Source organism: Engystomops pustulosus, chromosome 5, assembly GCF_040894005.1.
Source record: "Engystomops pustulosus chromosome 5, aEngPut4.maternal, whole genome shotgun sequence".
Lineage (NCBI taxonomy): Eukaryota > Metazoa > Chordata > Amphibia > Anura > Leptodactylidae > Engystomops > Engystomops pustulosus.
In genome coordinates, this window is record NC_092415.1 from 126,824,429 (window position 1) to 126,849,708 (window position 25,280).

At 43.4% G+C, this 25,280-nt stretch overlaps 1 protein-coding gene and 1 long non-coding RNA gene across 13 annotated transcripts in view; one reads left to right on the forward strand and one right to left on the reverse strand.

Moving 5' to 3' along the window:
* The window catches only part of LOC140133182 (uncharacterized), a 77,687-nt gene extending 71,695 nt beyond the window's left edge, over positions 1 to 5,992 (forward strand). Inside the window, exon 3 of the long non-coding RNA XR_011855840.1 lies at positions 4,851 to 5,992. This is a non-coding gene — a long non-coding RNA (uncharacterized lncRNA). The remainder of the gene's footprint in view (positions 1 to 4,850) is intronic.
* TMEM245 (transmembrane protein 245) overlaps positions 1 to 25,280 on the reverse strand; it is a 757,127-nt gene that overhangs the window by 244,941 nt on the left and 486,906 nt on the right. For 8 of the 12 annotated variants that reach the window (XR_011855834.1, XR_011855837.1, XR_011855832.1 and 5 more), the window contains one exon: positions 3,820 to 3,915. The exons of the other annotated variants lie outside the window; for them this stretch is intronic. Coding sequence is in view for 2 of the 8 variants with exons in the window: in XM_072152982.1 (XP_072009083.1) it covers positions 3,820 to 3,915 (96 nt within the window). In the remaining 6 variants the exon portion in view is untranslated. Of the gene's footprint in view, positions 1 to 3,819; positions 3,916 to 25,280 lie in introns of those variants that run through there. 12 annotated transcript variants of the gene reach the window in all.

Sequence of the window (25,280 nt, forward strand, 5' to 3'; positions counted from 1 at the left end):
CCTGCTGTATGGGCGCACGGCCGGGCATAGAAGGGAAGGAGGCGCCATCCAGATCAGATTTGCCATGTCACATTGTACAGGCTATAATTTTTTTCTTTTTTTAATGTGGACCAATAGGGGCTTATTTCTTTTGCCACGAGATGCACTTTTCTGGTACGTAATTTGGGGGAATCTATAGGCTAATTGGTGAGATTTTATTAACTCTTTGTTGGTGGAGGAAATGAAAATCATCACTTTTCAGGAAGATTTTTATGGGGTTTTTTTTTTGGCTGTTTACCATACCATAAAAATAGTATATTATTTTTATTCTATGGGTCGCCACGATTACAAAAAGACCTCATTTATATAGATTTTTTATTTTTTTCCCATTTTTAGTGCATAAAAAGTAATTTGGCAAAAATGTTGTTACTTTTAGCATCACCGTCTTTCATATGCATAACTTTTTTATTTTTCGCCTCACAAATCTGTTTAAGGGCTTATTTTTTGCGAGAAGGATTGTTCTTTTTAGTGGTCTTATTTTAGAGTGCATAACATTTTTTAAATCCCTTTTTAGAGCATTTTTATAGGGTATTAATTGAAAATGATCTTTTTTCTGGAGCTTTTTTTTGTTTTGTTTTTTACGGGGATAACTTTGCGGATCTAATAACGATTCTGTTTTATTATGCAGATTGTTACGGACGCAGGGATACCAAATATGTGGGGGTTTTGTGTATTTTATTCAATTGTACTGAATAAAAACTAATTTGGAGAAAATCTTATTCATTTTAGCATCACCATCTTTTTATATGCATAACTTTTTTATTTTTTGGCAGATAAATCTTGTTAGGGGCTTATTTTTTGCGAGAACAGTTGTTCTTTTTAGTGGGATTATTTTGGAGTGCATAACATTTTTTAAATCACTTTTTAGAGCATTTTTTATAGGGTATTAATTAAAAATTATCTTTTTTCGGAATGTTTTTTGCGTTTTTTTCCTCCTGCGTTTACCGTGCGGGTCCAGTAACAATTCTGTTTTATTATGCAGATTGTTACGGACGCGGCAATACCAAATATGCGGGTTTTTTTTGTGTTTTTATGTTTTTTATACTTTATTAAGTTTTTTTATGGGAAAGTGACATTTTAGGGGCTTATATTTTTATGTATTTATTTTTTATTTATTCTAATGTGTTAACTTTAGTGTTTTTGACTTTTTTTTAATTATACATACTTGAACTTAAACCAGTGATGCTCTGATCACTGGTTTAAGTTCAATACACTGCTCTACAATACTATTTTATTGTAGAGCAGTGTAAACTGTCTGAGCAAGCTTGCGCATGCTCAGACAGTTTACAGCCAGACCCGGAAGGGGTCTGGCTGCCATGGAGACCGGGCAGCTCCGGGGCACATGCCAGTCCTCAGAGCTGCCCAGAAGTGGATCGGATCCCCCGGTAAGCGGCACGGGGGATCCGATCCACAGCTCAAACACACTTACACGCCGCAGTCATGTTTGACCGCGGCGTGTAAGGGGTTAACACCCGCGATCGGAGCCGGCTCCGATCGCGGGTGTTAGCGCAGGCTGTCAGCTGTACTAGACAGCTGACAGCCGCTGCTTCTGGTACCGGCTCCGTTCGTGAGCCGGTGCCAGAAGCAGGACGTTATAGAACGTCCCCGTGCGCTAAGCATCTAGCCCCGGGGACGTACTATAACGTCCAGGTGCGCCTAGGGGTTAAAGGGGCATGACCCCTTATCAAAAAACGCTGACCAGCCTGCAAAGCATCCAGGACCACCTGCTATGAAGCCTGCACCCACAAGCTCAACAGCGCCCCCAACAGCTGAAGATCAGTCCAGGAGTAACACTCCTCCATCTGTGAGCAATGGAGAAGAATCTAAAGCTCCTGCGCTCATCATCATGAGCTCTACAGTGTCCCCAGCTACTGAAGTTCTGTCAGAGAAGTGCCTGCCTCAATCTTCTTCGCTGAGATGCCTAATGGCTCAGTTGTTGTTTCCCATTGTGCAGCTCCAGCTTCTGGGTGTCCCATAACAGCAGTACCAGAGCCCACAAGTGTTCCAATTGTTCCTGCCAGCAGGCAATCTCCAGGCTTCTGCTTCACCGTTTGAGCCTCCAGCTGCACGTGTTCCAGCGTCATCGGTTCATCCTATAGCACGTTTCCGCCACCTGCGGTCCTGCTACAGCCACAGCTGCGGCAGATGACATCCTGGCTCCTTCTGCATCTACCCCTGCAGTTCCAGTTTCCACCACCATATGTCTCCAGGCGATTGATTTGGCCACTGCTGCCTTAGCCCAGGCTGATTATGTTCCTGCTGCAGTTTCTAGCCCCTAGCAGGATACAGCCAGCCTGCCACCTTGTAGTATACAGCCAGCCTGCCCCCATGTAGTATACAGCCAGCCAGCCCCCATGTAGTATACAGCCAGCCTGCCCCCAGTAGTATACAGCCAGCCTGCCCCCAGTAGTATACAGCCAGCCTGCCCCCATGTAGTATACAGCCTGCCAGCCCCCAGTAGTATACAGCCTGCCAGCCCCCAGTAGTATACAGCCTGCCAGTCCCCAGTAGGATACAGCCTGCCCCTAGCAGTATACAGCCTGCCCCTAGTAGTAAACAGCCTACCCCTAGTAGTATACAGCCTGCCCCTAGTAGTATACAGCCTGCCCCTAGTAGTATACAGTCTGCCCCTAGTAGTATACAGCCTGCCCCTAGTAGTATACAGCCTGTCCCTATTAGTATACAGCCTGTCCCTAGTAGTATACAGCCGGCCCCCACAGCACTTAAAAAAAACCTTATATATTCACCCTCCTATGTCAGCGCGGCTCACCGATGGCCCCGATGTCAGCGCGTCACGCCTTCTTTCTTCTCCGCGGCTCCTCTTCTTGCTTCTCTCATGGACGCGGCCATGTTTTCTTCTAGCAGGCGCATCTATGACGCGGCCACTGCTGACGTCATAGTATGCGTGGCCAGGAAGAAAACATGGCCGTGTCCATGAGAGAAGCAAGAAGAAAGATGAGGAGCAGCAGAGAAGAAAGAAGACGGGACACGCTGACATCAGGGACATCGGTGAGCCGCGCTGACAATAAACATATAAGTTTATTTTTTTTTTAAGTGGGTGCATTTTTTTTGTAATAGACTTGTGTATAAGCCGAGGGGATGTTTTTTAGCACATTTTTTGTGCTGAAAAACTCGGCTTATACACGAGTATATACGGTACATCTCTTTATATGGTGACAAGCGATGCATCCATTACAGCCAAAGCTACCTGTTGTATATCACACCGCATGACCGTGGCGTGTAAGGTTGTTCCCCCTTTGGATCAGATCCCCTGTGCCACTTACTGGGGGATGTTCTGTGCAGTCAGACCCCTTCCAGGTCGGACTGTAAACTGTCTGCGCATGCGTCTGTTTACACTGCTCTACAATGAATAAGTATTGTAGAGCAGTGTATTGGACTTGAATCAGAGCATCGCTGGTTCAATACAACAAAAGCCAAAGAACAAGAGAGCTTTAAATGTATAAAATGTAATTCACTTTATTCAATATGATACATACATAATATAAACACCACTTTCAAAAGGGATTCCTGAAAGTAGGAAACATGAGGGGAATAGGCAGTGTCCCAGATAGATATGGGACAGACACAGAGAACCCTTGGCCCCCCTATCTTGCTACTACCTCACCAATAGTGCCAAAAAGATGTAACCAAAGGAGTATTATGTCCAAAAAGTGGGACAGATTTGTAGGGCAGTGGACCTAAATAATACTGTCAAAAACTGATCAACCGGAGGTACCATCCGGCACTAATAATCCACGTCAATAGACAGGTCACACTTACCCAAGGGCATGGTGTAATAGGCACGGAGGCAGTCAAGGGGAGGGCCAGCAGGAACACCCCGACGCGCGTTTCGCACAGATGCTTGGTCAGGAGGTGCTTAAGAGAAAAGAAATAAGAAATTTTCTTATTCCGGTGGGACAATTTCTTCGGATGAGGCGTATCTGCTCCAGCGACCAATCATTTGAAAAACAAGCCAGTGACCTAACCAGAAGATTCCGGGACAGAGGCTACAGGGAAGCCACTATCCAACAGGGTTACAACAGGGCTAGGAACGAATCCCGGAACTCTCTTCTGGTGAGTAAACCAAAAAAGAAAGATGAGACCAAATCAGTGAGACTGATTACCAGTTTCAACTCCCAATGGAGATGTTTTAAAGAGATCATAGATAAACATTGGTCTATCTTGTTAACGGATAAGGACTTGGCACACAATCTCACTTCAAACCCGTCCATCACCTGGCGAAAATCACGAAATCTTCGTGATATGCTGGTACGAAGCCATTATACTCCCCATGTCGAAAAAACCTGGCTAGGGAAGAGGGGTCCAACATGGGGCTCCTATTGTTGTGGTAAATGTAAGGCCTGCCAGTACATGGAGCGCACACAGAAATTCACTGATATACTCAGTGATATACTGTCTGCGTTGCCCATGTGGCAAGCTATATGTGGGCATGACGACCAGACAGTTAAAAGTACGGGTGTTGGAACATGTTCGAAGTATAAGAGCAGCCAGGGATAACGATACCTCGGACCCCCTAAGAGATCTCAAACTACAGCCGGTCCCGCGACATTTTCGCGATAAACATGATTGCAACCCTAAGGGACTTACAGTCAGGGGAATAGATAGGATCATCATGGGATCTAGGGGGGGGGGGGTGATAAGAAGAAGCGCCTTTTACAGAAAGAGCTGAGATGGATTACTCTTTTAGATACCATTCAGCCAAAAGGTCTCAATGAAGCAACAAGCTTTAAACCTTTTTTATAATGTTTGTCTATATGTTGTGTGTAATTTCTTATTTCTTTTCTCTTCAGACTACATGGTGTTTCATCGCTGGTTCAAGTTCAAGTTTGTAGAAGTAAATAAAAATGAAACACTAAAAAATGGAACACTAAAGTTTAAAAATGAGAATAAATACATAAATAAAAATATAAGCCCCTAAAATGTTACTTTCCCATAAAAAGACTTAATAAAGTATAAAAAACACAAACACGCAAAAAAATCCACATTTTATGGTATTTCCATGTCCGTAAAGGCTTGACGGTACAGCTACTCCCTGATCTTTCCAAGCTTACCCTGTTAAAAAGAAAGGCTCTCCGCCAGACAAACATTCTATATTCTTGGGGATTTCCCTTTCGTCTACAAGTAAAGCACAACGGGCGCATGCTTGTGGTTCGCCACCCAGGAAACATCCCAGCATTTGCCGCAGCCCTTGCCATGCCGTCATTTGGCTCTCCGGATTGGCCATCTCCAGTTCTGGACAACTCATGGGGCCCTCTCCCGAGACATCAAAGACATTCTAGACGACGCCGACGAAGACGCTCTGAGAATGACCAGATCCAGGAAAAAGACGATCCGCCACAATGATCTTAAGCATCTTTATTTCTCTCTTTCAGGTGATAGATTACCTTATGGTGATCTTGGTGCACATTGCATAGCTGTTTATGTATTCATGTTTTATGGTTACTGTTATGTAAATGCTCCTGTTCTGAGAGATGGATAGCCCACCGCTGTCACGCATTTATATATTCTTTCTTGCTGGTAACCCCTAGGCCCCGGGAGAACCTTCAGTGGAAACTCCCCGGCACTTTAGATCTTGTTTGTCATTACATTCTTTTCTGTTTCCTTACCCAACCTCGCCATTCTTCTGATCCCCTTACCTCTCCAGTCTTACCTTCCGTTTTTCTACCTTATCTTTCTTCCTCCGAGACATAAATGAACTTCTCCTAACCTGTGTTAATGGGCACCCTAAAGTGTGGCACGCTTAATGTCAGGTGCTTTAACACTCCACAAAAGAGGGTACACATTATCTATGGGATGCACAGGCAGCACACGCAGCTCTTGCTCTTCCAAGAAACCCATTTTAAAACGGGACATGTACCCCAGATTGGGGACAGTTATTATACCTTTTGGTATCATAGCACCAACACGGACACCAGATCTAAGGTGAGATTGGGGGGAGGGTGTTAATGTGTATGGGGGGTGGTGGGTGTCTTGTGCTAATGTGTATGGGGGCGCTAATGTTTATGGAGGGGGTGGGGGGCGCTAATGTGTATGAAGGTGTGGTGGGTTTGCGCTAATGTGTATGAGGGGGTGGTGGGTGAGGGTGCTAATGTGTATGGGGGGTGGGGTGGGTGGAGGTGCTAATCTGTATGGGGGGGTGCTAATGTGTATTTTTGAGTGCTAATGTGTATAGGGGTGGGTGGTAATGTAAATAAGGGAAAGTGGTAATGTTTATGGGGGGGGGCTGGAAGGCTGTATACTACAGGGGCTGGCAGGCTATATACTACAGGGGCTGGCAGGCTATATACTACAGGGGGGCTGGCAGGCTATATACTACAGGGGGGCTGGCAGGCTATATACTACAGGGGGGCTGGCAGGCTATATACTACAGGGGGCTGGCAGGCTATATACTACAGGGGGGCTGGCAGGCTATATACTACAGTGGGGACTGGCAGACTATATACTACAGGGGGCTGGCAGGCTATATACTACAAGGGGATGGCAGGCTATATACTACAGGGGGCAGGCAGGCTATATACTACAGGAGGCTGGCTATATACTACAGGGTCTGGCAGGCTATATACTACAGGGGCTGGCAGGCTATATACTGTGAATGCAAATAAAATAATAAATGTAATGATTATGTGAACACTATTATTTCCATGTGAAGGTCTTAGGTCATTGACCTCTGACAAGAATAGACAATGTACAACTCTGTACTGTAGCTAGACTCTGCACTGACACTCCCCCCCTCACTAAAGACTATTTTTATATTTAGTTGCACATTGTAACTTTATCATGAGCTTTATGTAAAGGACATATATGGCATCATGTGTTCTCTTATGTCATCAGTCACATGTTTATGTAGATTGTGTTGAGGGGCAGTCCCAGGATTTCACTATATATAATAAAGTTTATTTGAATGCTCTGGGGGGGGGGGTGGATAGAGCACTAAGCAAGACAAGTCATCTGTGTCTTTTTCTCTACCCCCACCATCTCCCATGGGGGGATAACTCTGTTCTCTCTGCATGTCTGTCTCAGTCTCTCACCCATAGATGACTAGCTGTTAGCCATTGCAATGACATTACTTGGGGGCTCTCGTCCGCGATTATGGAAGGAACCAAAAGAAATATTCCATGGAGGGCAGTGGCTAACAGGACAACAGGGAATGGTACCATTGGATTGGTGAGTAAGACATTAGCTACTGTCCAGGTATTGTTTTCTTGATGTTAAGTAGGAAGTATATGGACCTAGTTTTCTATGGGTTGTGTGTATGTACAGTTGTGTATGTTTAGTTGTTGTTAGAATAAGAAACTGACTGTGTGATGTTCCTAGGTTGTGGGACTGATGTTGTGGTTAAGAAGTACTGGAGTACGAGTTAGGTAATGCTCCAGGGGCCATTGTAACATAGGGAGTGCTCCTACATATGCTAAGTAACTCATTGATGTTGTTTAAAGCCATTCTGCATTGGAGCCAAGCGGATTCTGGTGCTAGTTTAACCCCTTCCCGACATTTGACGTAATAGTACTGCATCGCGGGAGGTGCGTTCCCGCAAACTGCAGTACTATTACGTCATGCTTCTGGCACCGGCTCCTGAACGGAGCCGGCGCCAGAAGCTGCGGGTGTCAGCTATATATCATAGCCGACACCTGCCTCTAACACCCGCGATTGGAGATTTCTCCGATCGCGGGTGTTAACCCCTGACAAGCCGCGGTCGCTCTGACCGCGGCGTGCAAGGGGCATTTGAGAACAATCAGACCCCTGCGGCACTTACCGGGGGGTCCGCTGCTGCGATCGCAGCCCCGGGACATACCACCAAAATTTTTCAACTAACATGAAGTACAAAGTGTCACGAGAAAACAATTTTAAAATCACATGTGACACAGGGCAGATTTGAAAAAATGGGCCGTGTCAGGAAGGTGAAAAGTGGCTTCAGCGTTAAGGGGTTAACCAGCTGCGGTATACAAGTTTATGCTTGACGCTTGATCCAGTGGAAATCAGGTTGGCTGTGAAGGTAGGGTGCAGATTGGTTTCACTGCACCCGGTGATAGTTACCGATTTTTTCAGGTGTAGGATCGCGTTAAAGCCGTCGATATCAGAAGTCTGGTCAGCTTCTTTTGTTTAATTACCGTAGTAGCACCTGTAGTAAGGTGATGTGTGGACCGGTAGTTAATTAGTTGCACCTGTATTAAGGTCAGGTGCGGATGGGAATATTGGAGTCTAAAGCTAATGCAGAGATGACCACAGAGGGTGGGTAGCTATGGCAGCAGAAATAGTTACTAGACAATGTGGGGAGAAGGCAGTTAAAAGATGCAGGCCCCTGGGAGATAGAGATAAAGTGATAAGATTTGGAGATACACAACATAATGAACTAACAGTAACTTTTAACAACTTTAACCCCTTAACGCTCTGCGCTGTGGCTCTACGGCACAGAGGTACAGGGATTGTATTAAGAGGGCTCACGGGCTGAGTCCTCTTCATACAAGGGTGGGGGTTGTTGCAGCATATTGCAGCGGTCAGCGGTTGCCATAGAAGCCTCGGATCTTCGTTTGACCCGAGGCTACCTGGCTTTTGCAGATTCGTTACAATGAGCCAGTGGCTCATTGTAATGAATGAGCTGCAAAAATGCCATATATTGCAATACAAAAGTAAAGCAGTATATGGTAGGAGCGATCTGACCATCTAGGGTTAATGTACCCTAAATGGTCTAAGAAAGAGTGAAAAAAAAAAGAAAAAAAAAGTTTAAAAAATAAAAAAAATTAATAAAATATAAAAAATTCAAATCACCCCCCATTCCCTAGAACTGATATAAAACATAATAAACAGTAAAAATCACAGACACATTAGGTATCGCCGCGTCCCAAAATGCCCGATCTATCAAAATATAAAAACGATTACAGCTGGCGGTGACCTCCGAGATGGGAAATGGCGCCCAAATGTCCAAAATGCGACTTTTACACCTTTTTACATCACATAAAAAATGGAATAAAAAATTATCAAAATGTCTCACAGACCTCAAAATGGTAGCAATAAAAACGTCGGATCATTTCGTAAAAAATGACACCTCACACAGCTCCGTGCACCAAAGTATGAAAAAGTTATTGGCGTCAGAAGATGGCAATTTTTTTTCTTTTTTGTACACATTCGTTTAATTTTTGAAAATGTATTAAAACACAATAAAACCTATATAAATTTGGTATCACCGCAATCGCACCGAACCAAAGAATAAAGCTGAGGTGTTATTTGGAGCGCAGAGTCAAAGTCGTAAAAACTGAGCCCACAAGAACGTGCGGTTTTTTTTTCAAATTTTCCACATTTAGAATTTTTTTTCAGCTTCGCAGTACACGGCATGTTAAAATAAATAACATTACGGGAAAGTAAAATTTGTTACGCACAAAATAAGCCCTCACACAGGTCTGTATACGTAAAAATGAAAAAGTTATGGATTTTTGAAGGTGGAGAGCGAGAAATATTAGCGAAAAAAACCCTGCGTCCTTAAAGGGTTAAGAATTGTGCCTTATCTGGAACTAGTATAAGTGAATTAACGTGTTTATGTTTTTTTTCCCCAGGTAATGTGAGTAAAAAGGGAGAACTGTCTATTTGTAATTTCAATATGTTGAAAATGTTTGGTGTAAAATCTAACGGATATCCTTTAAATTGGTTAACAGGTTACGTGACAACAAATGAGCTCAGTTAAATTTTGTGTTCTGTGTGCAATTTGTCTGTTTTTGTGTAATTGTGCATGTGCATTTTTGTGGATGTAAAAAATATGATGTTCCTATTTTTAGGTGCATGCCTTTGCATCTGGTGTTATGTGCATGCTGTGGAATTTTGGAAAAAAACATGCCAATTGATTGACAGGAGCAAAGTGACATCTGTGACCATTTGGGGCTAAGAATAGGTTATGTCACATTTTTGGTGTCTCTTTAACCCCTTAAGGACGCAGCCTGTTTGCAGGTTAAGGCTCGCTACTTTTTTTTGAAATTTGACCAGTGTCTCTTCCTGTGGTAATAACTTTTCAACCCTTTAAGATATCTCTGTGATTTTGAGATTGTTTTCTCGTGAGACATTGTAGTTTATGTTAGTAGGGTCATTTCGGTGATCCGTTCCTTTTTTGGGAGGTAAAAATTCAAAAATTTAGGAAAATTTTGAAAAAAATTACTATTTTCAAAGTTTCAAATGTTATACTTTTTAGACAAAAAGTGATACCACAAATTCTATTTTTTGATAGAAACCTTTTGCCATTGGTCTTCCTTTTATATCCATTATTTGTTTTACGTTTCCATTTTTTTTATGGATGTGAGAAGGTTTGAAGTTTTAGTAGCAACTTCTCAGATTTTCTTGAAATTTGAAAAATGCGAACTTTTTGGTGATCAATTCAGTTCGGAAGTGCTCTATAAAGGCTTATGTACTATATACCCCCACAAGTAACACCATTTTATGAACCTAGCATCTCAACCTATTCAAATCAGCATTTAAGAAGTCTGTTAACCCTTTAATTATTTAGAAATTTTGAAATTTAGTGGAAATTTTGAAATTTCAATTTTTGATTTCAATCTTTCCAATTTAGCCCTAAAATGAATACATTCAGAAGGAATTTGAGGTAAATATATATTCCTAATTTCTTGCTCTGCTTCTTCCGAGTACGGCAATACCAGACATGTGGATGTCAGCTGCTGTTTCCCCGCACAGTGATGTCCAGAACAGAGTTAGCGCTACTGGGAATTTGGAAGGCCAATTTGGCTGCAAATATTTTGTGGTGCCACAGTGTAATTGAAGAGCCCCTGAAGTAAAAGTACAATAGAAAACCCCCCAAAATGTCACCATTTCGGAAACTAGACCCCTCAAAGAATTTATCGGTGGTTGTGGTGAGCATTTTAACCCCCAACACGCTGGTCAAAATTGAATGCAAAGTAAATGGTGCAGAGTAAAAATTGCGTTTTTATCTCAAAAAAGTCATTTTAGTGCCTCATATACTGTGCCCAACCCATGCCACTTTAGACAAACACCCCAAAAATCATTCTGCGGGTTGTCCCGAGTACAGCAATACCACACATGTGCCAATAATTTACAGACTGGGCACACAGAAGGGATGAGAACGGAAGGAGTGAAATTTTGATTTTCCAGCTCCGTTTTCACACGTTTGGATTTGGAGTGCCATGTCATGTTGGCAGGGCCCGTGAGGTGCCAGTGCAATAGAAACCCCCAATAAATGACACCATTACGGAAACTAGACCCCTCAAAGAATTTATTGGTGGTTATGGTGAGCATTTTAAACCCCGACACGCTGGTCAAAATTGAATGCAGAGTAAATGGTGCAGAGTAAAAATTGCGTTTTTATCTCAAAAATGTCATTTTAGTGCCTCATATACTGTGCCCAACCCATGCCACTTTAGACAAACACCCCAAAAATCATTCTACGGGTTGTCCCGAGTACAGCAATACCACACATGTGGCAATAATTTACAGGCTGGGCACACGGCAGGGGTCAGGAAGAAAGAAGCACAATTTAGGTTTTCAAGCTTCATTTTCACTAGATTGGTAATGGGGGGTACCCCCAAGGTACCAGTACAATAGAAACCCCCAAGTAGTGAACCCATTTTGGAAAGGGCACCCCTCAAAGAATGTATGTAGGCTTGTATGAGCATTTTAACCCCTAAGGTGCTGGCTAAAATGTAATACAAAGTGAGTAGTGCAGAGAAACAATTGTATTGCAATTTATCAAATATGCCTTTGAAGTGACAAAAGTATTTTGCCCAACTCATGCCACTGGGGAAAAACACATCAAAAATCATTCTGCGGGTTACCCCGGTTAGGGCAATACCCCATAGCAGGCAATAATCTGTAGGATGGAGACACGGCAGGGCTCAAAAGGGAATAACTTGTTGGAGCACAGACATTGTACATTTTTTTTTTTTTTTTTTTGCCATCATGAAAGATTTGTAGATGCCAATAGGGGCCAGTACAGTAGAACCCCTAAGAACTGACCTTATTTTGGAAACTACACCCCTCCATGAATTAATCTAGGGGTATAGTTAGCATTTTAACCCCACAGGTGGACCCCTGAAAAAGTGCATAATGGATAGTGCATAGTAAAAAAATATCCATTATGTCATTTTGTGCCCAGCTGCTGCCATGGGAGACAAACACCCTAAAAATCATGATGCATGTTTTCCCGGGTAAAGCATACGGGACAGTAATCTACAGGCTGGGCACATGGCAGGGCTTAGAAGGGAAGGTGCGGCATGCGGCATGATGTATAAGCTGTGCGTCAGGGTAACAACAGGGTACTCTAAAAATCCAGGGATGTATGATAAATTCGGAAGCAATCTTTCATACATAACCCTGGTTTTTCTGGGCATGTCTCACAGTGATGAATGGTGTCCTTCCGAATGCCATTTTTGGAGCACACCCTGCACCTCTTCTGTGTCCTTCCCTTGCTGGCTGTTTGGGGAACTACTCCTGGAAAGTGCTGCCCTGGTACAATACGTGATGGGGCCTCACTTCCAGATGTGCTAGCACGCCCCCCTTCCTGGTCTCCAAAAAGAAAGTACTTTATTACCACCTCTTGAAATTCCAGGAAAGTTCCCCTCTGGCCGGCATATCGATGCAGCACATAAGCATTATACAATGCCATCTGCATGATGTGCACGGCCAGCTTCTTGTACCACACCCTCGACTTCCGCATGGCATTGTACGGCTGAAGCACCTGGTCAGACAAGTCCACCCCTCCCATGTATTTGTTATATTCTAAAATACAGTCTGGCTTGGGGGTTTCTGTACTGGCACCTCGTACTGGGACAGGGGTGGTGGTGTGCTCATGTATTGTGGTTAATACAAGGACCTCTCTCTTGTCCTTGTACTTAACACACAATACAGAGTCGCTGCATAGTGCCCTGCTTTCGTGCCTTTTAAGTTTTTGCCCAAGCAGCGACTTAGGGAGACCTCTGTGATTTCTGCGTACAGTGCCGCATGCTGCAGTATTTCTGGAAGAGAGGCACTTGAACAGGGTGGTGCTGGTGTAGAAATTGTCCAGGTAGAGGTGGTAGCCCTGGTCCAGCAGTGGGTGCACTAAATCCCACACTATCTTCCCTGTAACACCCAGGAAGGGGGGGGCATTCTGGGGGCACTATAGTGGAGTCCTTCCCTTCATATATCCTGAACTTGTATGTGTACCCTGATGAACTTTCGCACAGCTTATACATCTTCACACCATACCTTGCCCTCTTATTGGGCAGGTACTGGCGGAAGTGAAGTCTCCCTTTGAATTGTACAGGGACTCGTCTATGCTCACATGTTTGGCGGGGTATATGCCTGGCCAAACGTGGCACTAAAATGATCTAATATGGGCCTGACCTTAAATAACCGATCATAACTGGGGTCACCTCTGGGTGGGCACTGTGTGTTGTCAGTGTAGTGCAAAAACTTATGGATGGCTTCAAAGCGCATCCTGCTCATTGCCATGCGGAACATGGGGGTGTGGTACAGTATATCTGAGCTCCAGTAGTCCCTGATTGAAGGCTTTTTTACTATCCCCATAAGGAGTATTATACCCCAATACTTGTGCATCTCTGCTGCAGTGACAGGGGTCCACCTGTAGGGTTGTGCATAAAAGGACGTGGGGTTTTGGGCAATATGTTGTGCAGCATAGAGATTTGTCTGAAATATAATAATATTCAGCAGCGCCTCATCAAAAAAAAACTTAAAAAGGTCCACTGCTTTGAGCCCTGTCGTGTCAAAGTTAATTCCAGGATGGCCCAAAAAGTCAGGGACCTGAGGGGTATAATTATCTGGGCTACCCATGTGGGGTCAGTGGAAGCCCCAGACGCGCACCAAACTACACGGACAAGCCGCACAGATGGCACACACAAAAAATAATGTGCACTAAACTATACGGACAAGCCGCACAGATAGCACACAAAAAAAAAAAAGATAATGCGCACCAAACTACACGGACAAGCCGCACAGATGGCACACACAAAAAATAATGTGCACTAAACTACACGGACAAGCCGCACAGATAAAAAAAAAAAAAAAAAGATAATGCGCACCAAACTACACGGACAAGCCGCACACATGGCACACACAAAAAATAATGCGCACTAAACTAGTACGGGAAAAAAATATTACCAGGCACCGAAAAAAAACCTATGTGCACCGCGCAAAAAGACGCTACAAATGCACCTAGCTTGCCCTAAGACAAACTAACTACCGCTAAGACTGCTAAAGATTCTGTGCAGCGCTATTCAGACGGCGCACTGAAAAGTGCGTCCAGTGCAGAACAACGCTAACACAGCGCACTGAAAAGTGCGTTTGGGTTCAGTAGGGACAGACAGGGAAAAACGGAAGACACGTGGGATCACACAAGGCGATCACACAGGGAACACACAGGAAAAAACAGATAGGGATGGGAATTTGTAGGGAACAATAGGGATCAGATAAGGATCAGAACACTATTTATAGTGTAAAAGTGTATTTTGGTGCACACAGTAACGCTCTTTCCTCTCTCCAGCGATACCAAACCAAAATGGTGCCGCTGGAGGAAGAGGAAAGGGCTAAAACCACGTTTTTTAGCCTAAAATCGCTGTAATCACGGCGATCGGCGGGCGGGACCGATTTGATTGGTCGAGTGACGGAGACAGGAACTCCTCCTGCCTCTGTCACCCAAATCTCGTCCCTCTGTCACCCAAATCTCGTCTCGCGACGTGGTGACAATTCTAAAATAGTATGTGCTCGCGCCGTAGCTGCGGCGCGGAGCGCTAAGGGGTTAAATGTCACTTACTTGTAAAGTCATTGTATTGTTGTATGGTAGAAATTGTATTACTTATGGTTTTTGGAGCCTGGGTAAAGGCCTGCCCAGTCATCCAATGTATAAGGGAAGTTATAATAATACATTTGCAATTAAGATCTTGGCAATGTCTTTGTTTAATATTGTTTATATGTGATCTACAAATAAGTGTTCTATGTGTTAATTCTGCGTAGTTGTAGTTGGAGCTCCAGTGAGAAAGTGTCTTGTGGGCCCATTGTCTATTTATGTGAAATGTATTTTGTACGACCCTTTTGGTGTCATTAGTTTCTCCTGTGGTGTCAGACAGCTGACACTTACAGTGATTTGTCTTTCTTTTTTTTGTAGTCTACAACAGGTGCAAAATTTCCTTGTGTGTGGATCATAGAGACAACAGCATAAGGTCTGTCTGAGACTATTGTGGAAGAATAGTTTCTCTATGCATCTTCACTAAATGTTTACTTTGTATTTGTGTATATACTGCTTTATGCTTACATATTTATTTACCTGAGCTATTCAAATTGCTTCTTATATTTATTTACAGGCCCACAAACAAATATTATCATCAATTATGTTTTGGTTTGGTTGTTTAAGTTGGTGAGATACTTGGTCTCCTATTGAACATTTGTCTGCGTCAGCGGGCATTCCTTTATCTAATTCTGTTTTTATATCATTAGTGGTGTATTTTGTACTCTGCTATATTACATATTCAGGGTCCAAAAAGACAGGAGATATGATATGGTTAAATAAGGAATGACAGATATATGGGACTGGTGGGATAGAATACAGACTGGTCACAGAAAGTTCTCATAGTACACAGGTTGACTACATTGCTCATTGTCTAACTGAAAATTTAGGCTGTCTTGTAGATTATGTCGTGAGGAATCTACTAGATTCTACTAGATCTACCACTCCTGCCCTGTCATCACGAGAGAGGGAGCTGAGGGCATTGCTGATACATGTAAGCTAGTAAGAGGTGTCTTTAGTATTGTGGTTATGGCCATGTCTGGAGATGTAAGACCTTGCTGGGTCCACAGGAAATCTCATGATGAATGTTGATGAGTGTTTAAGATCCTAACACTGCCTCTGTATTAGTATTACCTATTTCACTCTCTTCTTTTGAGCCAGTCACAGAGGAAGAAGTGTCAGTGACCCCATCCCCTCACAGCTGATACCGTCTCTCTCCCCAGCAGTCACTTCTCACCTAATTAAAATTTTCAATCTCTCTCTCTCTTCTGCTGTTCTCCCCTCTTCTTTCAAGCATGCTGTTGTTACCCCTTAACTAAAGAAACCTTCACTGGACCCATCCAATGCTACTAACTACAGACCAGTTTCTAACCTCCCTTTCATCTCCAAACTCTTGGTCTATTCTCGACTAACCCGCTATCTCTCAGCTAACTCCCTCCTTGACCCCCTACAATCTGGTTTCCGCTCTATGTTTTGCACTGAAACTGCTCTTTCTAAAGTCTCCAAAGATCTCCTCACTGCAAAATCCAAAGGTGACTATTCTCTCCTCATTCTCCTGGATCTATCGGCAGTGTTCGATACTGTGGACCACCAGCTCCTCCTTAGGATGCTTCACTCCATTGGCCTAAAGGACACTGCACTCTCTTGGTTTTCTTCCTATCTCTCTGACTGCACTTTCAGTGTCTCCTTTTCTGGATCTTTCTCTTCTCATCTTCCTCTCAGTGTCGGGGTTCCTCAGGGCTCAGTCCTAGGTCCTCTTCTCTCTCTATACTGCCCCCATTGGACAAACCATCAGCAGATTTGGTTTCCAGTATCATCTTTATGCTGATGACACCCAGCTATATACATCTGCACGTAACACCACCCCTGCCTTAATCCAGAACACTAGTGAATGTCTCTCTGCTGTCTCTAACATCATATCCTCTCTCTTCTTGAAACATAATCTTTCGAAGACTGAACTTCTTGTCTTTCCAACATCTACTAACCAACCCAACCCTGACCTCTCCATCTCGGTCTGTGGGATCACTATAGCACCGAAGCTGCAGGCCCGCTGTCTTGGGGTTGTGCTGGACTCTGACCTCTCTTTTTCACCATATATTCAATCTCTTGCTCGCTCTTGCCGTATGCATCTCAGAAACATCTCCAGAATCCGGACGTTTCTGACATTTGAAACCTCTAAAATGCTAATTGTTGCACTTATTCACTGCTGTAACGCCCTACTAATCAGCTTTCAACTCACTAAACTCTCTCCTCTTCAATCTATTCTTAATGCAGCAGCCAGGATCGTCTTTCAGGCCAAACCCTACACGGATGCCACCAGTTTGTGCCAATCACTGCACTGGCTACCTGTCTCCTTCCGTATTCACTTTAAAATAATAACCCTAATCCACAAAGCTCTGAATAATGCTGCACCTCCCTCTATTCTCTCATCTCAGTCTATCGCCCTTCCCGTTTTCTTTTCGATCTGCCAGTGACATTAGATTAATCTCTACCTTAATTCGAACCTCCCCTGCACGTATCCAGGACTTCTTCCGAGTTGCTCCAATTCTCTGGAATGCCCTTCCCCGGACTCTCAGACTAATACCCACTCTCCAAAGCTTCAAACGTGCTCTTAACACCCATCTCTTTAGGCAAGCCTATCACATTTGCTAACTGCTTGAAATGTCAACTCTCCCTTTACTAACCCATCCCATGTCCTATCTCCCATCTGTTATCTGGCAAACAGCAGATATATACCAATTTCCGGGCTTCTCTGCAGTCTTTTTCACCTAGGACCCTGTAAATAAGATGGTGGCTGATGGATTGTTTAGTAAATTATTTATTAAATTATTTTATGTTGGTCCCTTATAAAGAATGGCTGGACCATTATACAACCTTTTGTGTCACCCCCTCATCCTCATAGTCTGTAAGCTCTTGTGAGCAGGGCCCTCACTCCAATTGTTCCATATGACTGTTTGTTCTTTGTAATGTAATATAGTTGTATATGTCCCCTATGATTTGTAAAGCGCTACGGAATTTGATGGCGCTATATAAAGATTATTATTATTACCTAGGTGTGGGCACACATATGTTATCTGATGAGGCAGCTGAGGCTGCTGCCCTGCTCTACCTTTCCTATAGGATATGGTCTCTTTCATGACTGTGGAGGATAAAGGTCCTGTAGTTGTGTTAGATGAGCTGCAAGGATAGATCCCACTGGCTGAGAGGAAGCACTGGGAAGCCTTGAGTGTACCTTGGGAGAGATGAGAGCAGGAAAAGAAAATAGTGTCTGCCTAGAACTATGTTTCCATAATTGTTTCCAGTAAGAGTCGTAAAGGTATTACATTTAATGAAAAGGTACAATCTTCACTCAAAACTAAATGTTTAAAGATTCTAGAGAGAGGTCAGGATTTCCACACTCCTAAGGGTGAAGACACACGTGGCATTTTTAGGCCGTTTTTGGGCCGTTTTTAGTTAGTGCGTTTTCAGATCGTTAAAAACGCATGCATTTTTTTAAAACGGAGGGGGACCTGCCAGAAAATTCTGCAACCATCTTTTACTACGATTGATACCTCTTCCGGCACACGCTCCACTCCAGTTAGTCAAACACGTGCCCTGCGACGGGACCACTACGTCTGGCAGACGTGTGGTGTATCCTCCACCCCTTGGGTACGGATTTTTCCTATTACTCCCCTGCCCACGAAACATACAGCAGGATAGATATGTTTTTGATGGGACATAAACTACTTAGTTGGGATCCTACGGCGGCGATCGGCAATATCATCAAATCGAACCATGCCCCAATCTACTTCTCCATCACCCCTCCAGACTCCCTGCATCGTAGTTGGGCATGGAGACTTAATGATAATTTGCTAAAAGACCCCCTTTGTGCAGCAGAATTGAGGACCTCTGCGGAGCGGTAACTTCAGGAACACGTCAATGATAATACACCACTACCCCTGATATGGGAAACCCTTAAAGGAGAATTTAGGGGGGTGTTCATAAGGCATGGTTTCAGGCTAAAAATGGAGAAATCTGCTAAAATAGAATCACTGCTACATTCAATTGCTGACTTAGAGAGGCATCATAAAGACTCCGGGGACCCAGAGGTTCTAGCTGACTTTACATTAAAAAGAGCGCTCCGCTCCCTGCTTGACCAAACCCACTTGCAGCATAGGTCACAATTTTCCCGTTATCTGTATGAGCATGCAGATAAATGCAGTAAACCACTAGCTCATCATCTACATCCACGCAGCTTAGCGACCTATGTCCCTAAAATCAGAAATCCCGCCGGTGTGATGACCCACCAACCCCTCGAAATTCAGGACACCTTCCGTACCCATTATGCTGACCTGTATCATATCCACCACCAGTTTGCGGATCTGGATGAGACCCAGCACACAAGCTGCATCGCCTCTACCAACATCATTAGATGAATCAATTGAAGCCCTAGAATCACCCCTGGATGAAGGGGAATATCCACCACGTGATTCGACACACTCCAGCCCTGACGGGCTCACCCCAGCTTTCTACAAGTTTGCTAGAGAATTCCTGACCCCATTCCTCACTAAAGTTTTTAATTCTATCTCAGATGAATGCGAATTCTCCTCACAGTCCCTCGAGGTGAAAATAAGTGTAATCCCAAAACAGGGGAAGAATCAGGTGGCCCCCAGCAATTATAGGCCAATATCTATATTAAATGTAGTTGTTAAAATGTACTCGCTAACAGACTAGGTCTCCTCCCATCTATCATGCACGACGACCAAGTTGGATTCATTCCCGGCCAGGAAGCGAGACAATCCTAATAAAACAACATATTTGATATCAAAAGCAAAATCTACTAATACTCCCTTATGTCTGCTCTCCGTCAACACCGAAAAAGCATTTGATCAGTTCTACTGGGGCTTCATGCAGGCTGCGCTAAAGCAACTTGGCATCAGCCCTGGCTTTCGACTGGGCACCTTTTACTCTGACTCGTGACGTTGGTGAAGAGTATAGAGCTGGAATTTTAGTCCGAAAGCCAGGGCTGTTGCCAAGTTGCTTGGCATTAGAAATGGAACCCAATAGAAATGGAACTAGACAGGGGTGCCTGTTGTTTCCTCTCCTGTACGCCATAGTGATGGAACACTTAGCAATGGCGATCCGTAAGAATCCAAATATACACGGAATCAGCGTTGGGGAATCAAACTGCAAGATCTCTTTGTATGCAGATGAACTCCTGGTATATGTCTCGCAGCCCAGGATTTATTTTCCCTCTTTGCTCTCTGAGTTTGAATGTTATGGTCACCTGAGCAATTTTAAAATAAATTACTCCAAATCAGAGATCCTCAATATATCGTTGCCTCAGGTTGATGTCCTCCATAGTGCAAAGGAGTTCCCGTTCCAATGGCGTAAAGGAGCTTTAAAATATTTAGGCTTACAGATAGCCCCTGACCCACATTCCATTTACTCCCTTAACTACGTCCCACTACTGGAGAAAACTTTGAAAGATCTTTCCTCCTACGACAAAAAACGACCAATCGTGGTTTGGGCGTATTAATGTAATTAAAATGGAGATACTCCCCCGACTCCTCCATTTCTTCCAAGCGTCTCCAATTCTCCCCCCACTTCCTTCTTCAAGAAATTGTGCACCGCAATGCTAAAGTTCATCTTGGGCTCGTCTAGACCTAGAGTGGGGTGGAATTCTTACATTTATTAGACTGGACACATAATGGTGACTCCAAACAATGGGTGAGCCTCGAACAATTCTCCTCTCCCGTTAAAATATCTTTCCTGGGTCCAAGGGGATACAACACAGACTCTGGTCAAGGACGCATATTTTTCCTGAACGGCACAGGTTCTCTGCCGTAGGCTGCTCCGCAGGGGTCTTTTTTCACGTCCATTGGGTCCTCTCACTCCACTCTTCAGGAAACCTCGGTTCCCCCCGGCCTCGATAGAGAACGTTTCTTGGGTTGGCGGGTATCAGACAACCCTCGTTTTAAACTGCTTCTATGCAATGGAACCCTTTTACCTCTCTTCGAAATAGTCATGCTGCACTAAGAGACTAGAGTGTCGTGGTTGGAATATGCCCAAATCCAATCCGCACACAGGGGGACCTGATACAAATCTCACACACTCCTACGGTGTTTGAGGATCTCTATGACACCGACTCAAGTTGTATCACAGACATACTCTATCATTTAGAGCGAGTTACATACAGGAGACCAAGGATTCATTAGTAAATGGGAGCTGGGCATAGAATTACTACTAAAAATGTACACTTTTACTCACAAACTCTCCATGGCCTGTGCTGCCCAGACGAAGAACTACAAGATAATATCTCGGTGGTATAGTGTACCTGTAGTTCTTAATTCAATCTATCCTGAGGTGAGTAGATGTATGCTGGCGCTGTAACAACTCCAGGGGCACGATGGCACATATTTAGTGGGAATGCGATGATCTACGCCCCTTTTGGGATAAGGTATTCTCGACCTATAACCTGGTAACTGGTCGCCACGTCTCAGCAAAAATAGGGCTACTATCAATCCTCCCTGGTAGTATCGGCATGCAGAAAAAGACTCTGTTTCTTTCTCAATGCTGCCCGTGCAGTCATCCCACGCCAATGGAGAACCTAAACCCCCCTCCCTTTGTGGAGTGGATACAAGAATTAATAAACATATGTAGAATGGAGGAACTCACTGCAGATGTGAACCTGACCACCGATAAGTTTACCTGAATCTGGCAACCATGGTTCCTTTTTAAAGGGACACCTGCATACACTGCACTGTTTACTTGATTCTGATCCCTCAGAGACCTTGATAAAGAATCCTGTTTTACCCTCTACCCATTAGATAGTCTCGCCTCCCTCCCTCCCTCTCTCGTGTGTTTCCCGTCCTGTACCCCCCTCCTTTTCTCTCTACTCTCCTTTCTTAATTTCAATGGTTTCAAAACTGAACCTTGAGGTTATGCAACTTCATAATGAGCAAACACTTATGACAACGTAGTACCTTAGACTTATCTCTTGCTATATCGCCTCGTGTTTGTGAGGCCTGTTTCTTTCATTCTGTTAGAAAGGTTGGTCAATTTTCTCTTGGCAAGACTTAAGAGCTACCAAGCTCTAGCTAATTTTTTGTTTCTTTATGTGCGATTGTTACCTATTCACCATGTACAATTACTGTGACATTGCATTGTGCACGGATCCTGCGCGATCCTTGATATGTGTGCCCTGAAACTGGTCGGTACATGCTGTTGAACCTTGTTTACACTTTGCCTTTCTTTTCAATAAACTATATTGAATAAAAGGAAAATGAATAGCCTCTTCCATAAATTCTTATGGAGAAGGAAAAAGGTGAGGGTGGCAATGTCATATACACAGAAACCGCGAATACTAGAGGGTCTTTCCTTTTCCAACTTGAGGGAGTATAATATCACATGCATAGCTAGGTTTGTAGCACTGGACGATGGACGATTAACATTGGTGGATTGGAAGGTAGAGTAAAGTTTAGTAGAGTCTACGTCACTGAACCTATTTCTACATGAGAAAACATCAAAATTAAATAGGGAGGGGAAAAGTTCAATATTGAGATACAAGAATGGTATGGAAGATTCTGCGAAGAAGATTCGGTTAGCCAGTAGAGACATCTGAATTCCTGGATATCCAAGAAGCATTAGAAATTAAGAAACGGGAAGAGCCCAAAGAATGGATTAGGTTGTGGGAGAACAAAGGAATTATCAGAGTGGCAGAAATAGTGGATAGAGAGGATAGAAGATTAAAAACAGTTGTCCAGTTGAGAGTAGAGTATGGTTTAGGCCAGAGACCGAGTGCCCAAACTATAACCAAAATCCACTTGATTACCGCAAAGTGCCAACATTGAATTTTAAGCAGTAACTTATTGCTACCTGCTCTTCAACATTTATCAATCGTATCAGCCCCTTGGGGCCACTAATACAGTTGAAAGAAGGAGGGGACATTCAGACTATCACTGTAGCTTCTCACCAGGGTCTCTCTGTACAGTAAGAATGTAGGGTCCAGTAGGATGACCTACAAAGATACTGCAGTTCTATCAACACTTTCTCACTTTTACAGTAGTTCTCAACATCCAATGAAGTGTCGTTTTAAAATAGCGCTGATAAACCTTTACAGAGTAAATTTTTGGATTACAAAGCAAAATGTCCCAAATGTGGGAAACCTAAAGAAAATCTCATACACTGCCTATGGTTTTGCCAGGCAGCAAAAAATTTATGGGGGTTAACACACCGGTTTATTGAATATGTACTGGGGGAAAGAGTGGTAATAGATGTGTGGAGAGGCATCTTTCAATATCGTGAGGGAAGGTCAAATAGACAGAAAGAAGAATTAGTAGATTTGCTTATGTTGGCTGTCAAAAAGGTATTACTAAAAGAATGGCTATCTAAGTGAAAAGAAAGTGGAAAGAATTTATCTATTTTCAATGGCTGGAAAGGAATAGTGAATATAAAAGAAAAAACAGAGGCAAGTGGGTGCTAATCTGGCGTCCTATAGTAAACAGGATCTTCTCGAGAGAGGAAATAAACACATTCTATGGTGAAAACAGCACACTCATATAAAGAGATGTAAATCTTTCACATCAACAATGACAGGGAACACATACAGAATTAAACAGTTTATTAACTGTAGAACGGAGGGGGTGATCTATAGAGCCATATGTGACTGTAAAATCGAATATATTGGCTAAACTATCTGTGAAATGAGGAGGATAGGTGCACATCTAGGTGATAACGCCCATAACAGGGATACACCTTTGGCTCTCCACATCAATTTAGTCCACAATGGCGATGTAACAAAAATTTGCTTTCACGGTATTGAGGCAGTTCCGCCTAGACCACCAAGAGGGGGTAATAGGGAAAGGAACATCTTGCAGAGAGAGACAAGATGGATTTTTATGCTGGACGTGGTGGCCCCAAAAGACTTGAATAAAACCCTGAATTATGCATGTTTCCTTTGATTAATTCCACACAAAAAACTACTTTTGGCGCATGCACAGTGAATCTGGCTCCAACGTCGTGTTGTAACCTAGTGACCAGGTTAACGCTGGACGAGCCACTGCCCGTTGTATGAATATTAAGAGTTGGGCTACTGCTCACTTGGACTAAGCATGCCTATTAGCATTAATCTAATGATGTATGTTCCCCTGAGGAGTGCATATTCACCTCTGCACGAAGCACGTACGGAAAAGATGTAAAATATATCCTTTAGCTTGAGGGCATCCTAGCCACGAATAGGGGCAGACTTGGGACTGCCTTTATAAGGGCTGGGAGCAAATTTTTTGGGGCTAGGGAATAAGTTATAATAGGGACAACTAGGCTATCACTGGATCTGAATGTCCCTACTCCTGGAACTGCCGAAAGAAGACTGGTGAGACCAAACCTGTTTTTCTACTTTTCATGTTCCCCTACTTGTGTGTGCTTATTGGCTCTTTTGCTATGTTGAAAAAGTTATATGATCAATGCAGGACAATTCATTGTCCTTCTGTGATTATTTTTTTTCACTAGGTTGTATTATATGTTAGTCAGTCAATTCTTTGTTTACTACAACTATAGTATGAATTGCGGTTTTATTGATATAAATTAAAAGTTTAGTTTTATTTGAGCTTGGCATTTTGCCAATATTTACTGAATCCCTGGATGCCATGGTCAACTGCTAGTCCTCTACTTTCTTGCCCACTATTGAAGTAATTGGGATTGGTCGTCTGTTCTCTACTATGTCATGATCTTGGCAGCAAATCGTGTAAGCAGTGGGGTCAGAATTTTGAGGCAGCAATGACAGTGGCCTATAAGACACCGTTAGCTGTGGATCCTTCTCTGATTTAGGTAGGACTACGATCATGGAATCTGGTAAAGTTCCTGTCTCAAAGGCATTCTTTCCCACCAATGCATTGTCCGTATAAAAGCAAAATCTATACGCGACAACGGCGTGTAAGAGGCAGAGTAACATGAGTATCTCTTTTCCTGTGGGTTACGGACCCTCCAAATGTCCACGAGCTGAACTTCTCCTAACAAGCGCGCCAGCACCGGTATACTTTTATGGAAAAGCACACTTACCCGTCTAAAATTAACTGTAAAATAGGAGTGATGGGCCAGACCAATCCATGATCTATTTAGCAGGCATAAAATAGAATTAGCAACATTTCAGAGATCTCATAACTGAATGCCTCTTATTCGCTTCTCCTAGTCCCCACACATTCTACGAATAAACATTAAGTATCCCCCGCCATAGGAACAAAAGGTAAAGGAATCTACATGGAGTTCCCAACTGACAGGAGTAGCCATAGTGGCAGTTGCCAAGTGATTAAAATGAGACAAATCTTTCTATTGAGCCATAAATCAGAGGGGTTCCTACCCCAAAAACTACCCTTTCCTTCCCACCCACCGCATTTTCTGTAAACCCCTGGGGTATAAACCCATAAACACCTGAGTGCTGAGTAGCATTGGGTCACAAACCCAGCAACGCATCTTAGTACTTAACAGGTAGGAAAACAACTAGTTCCATCCC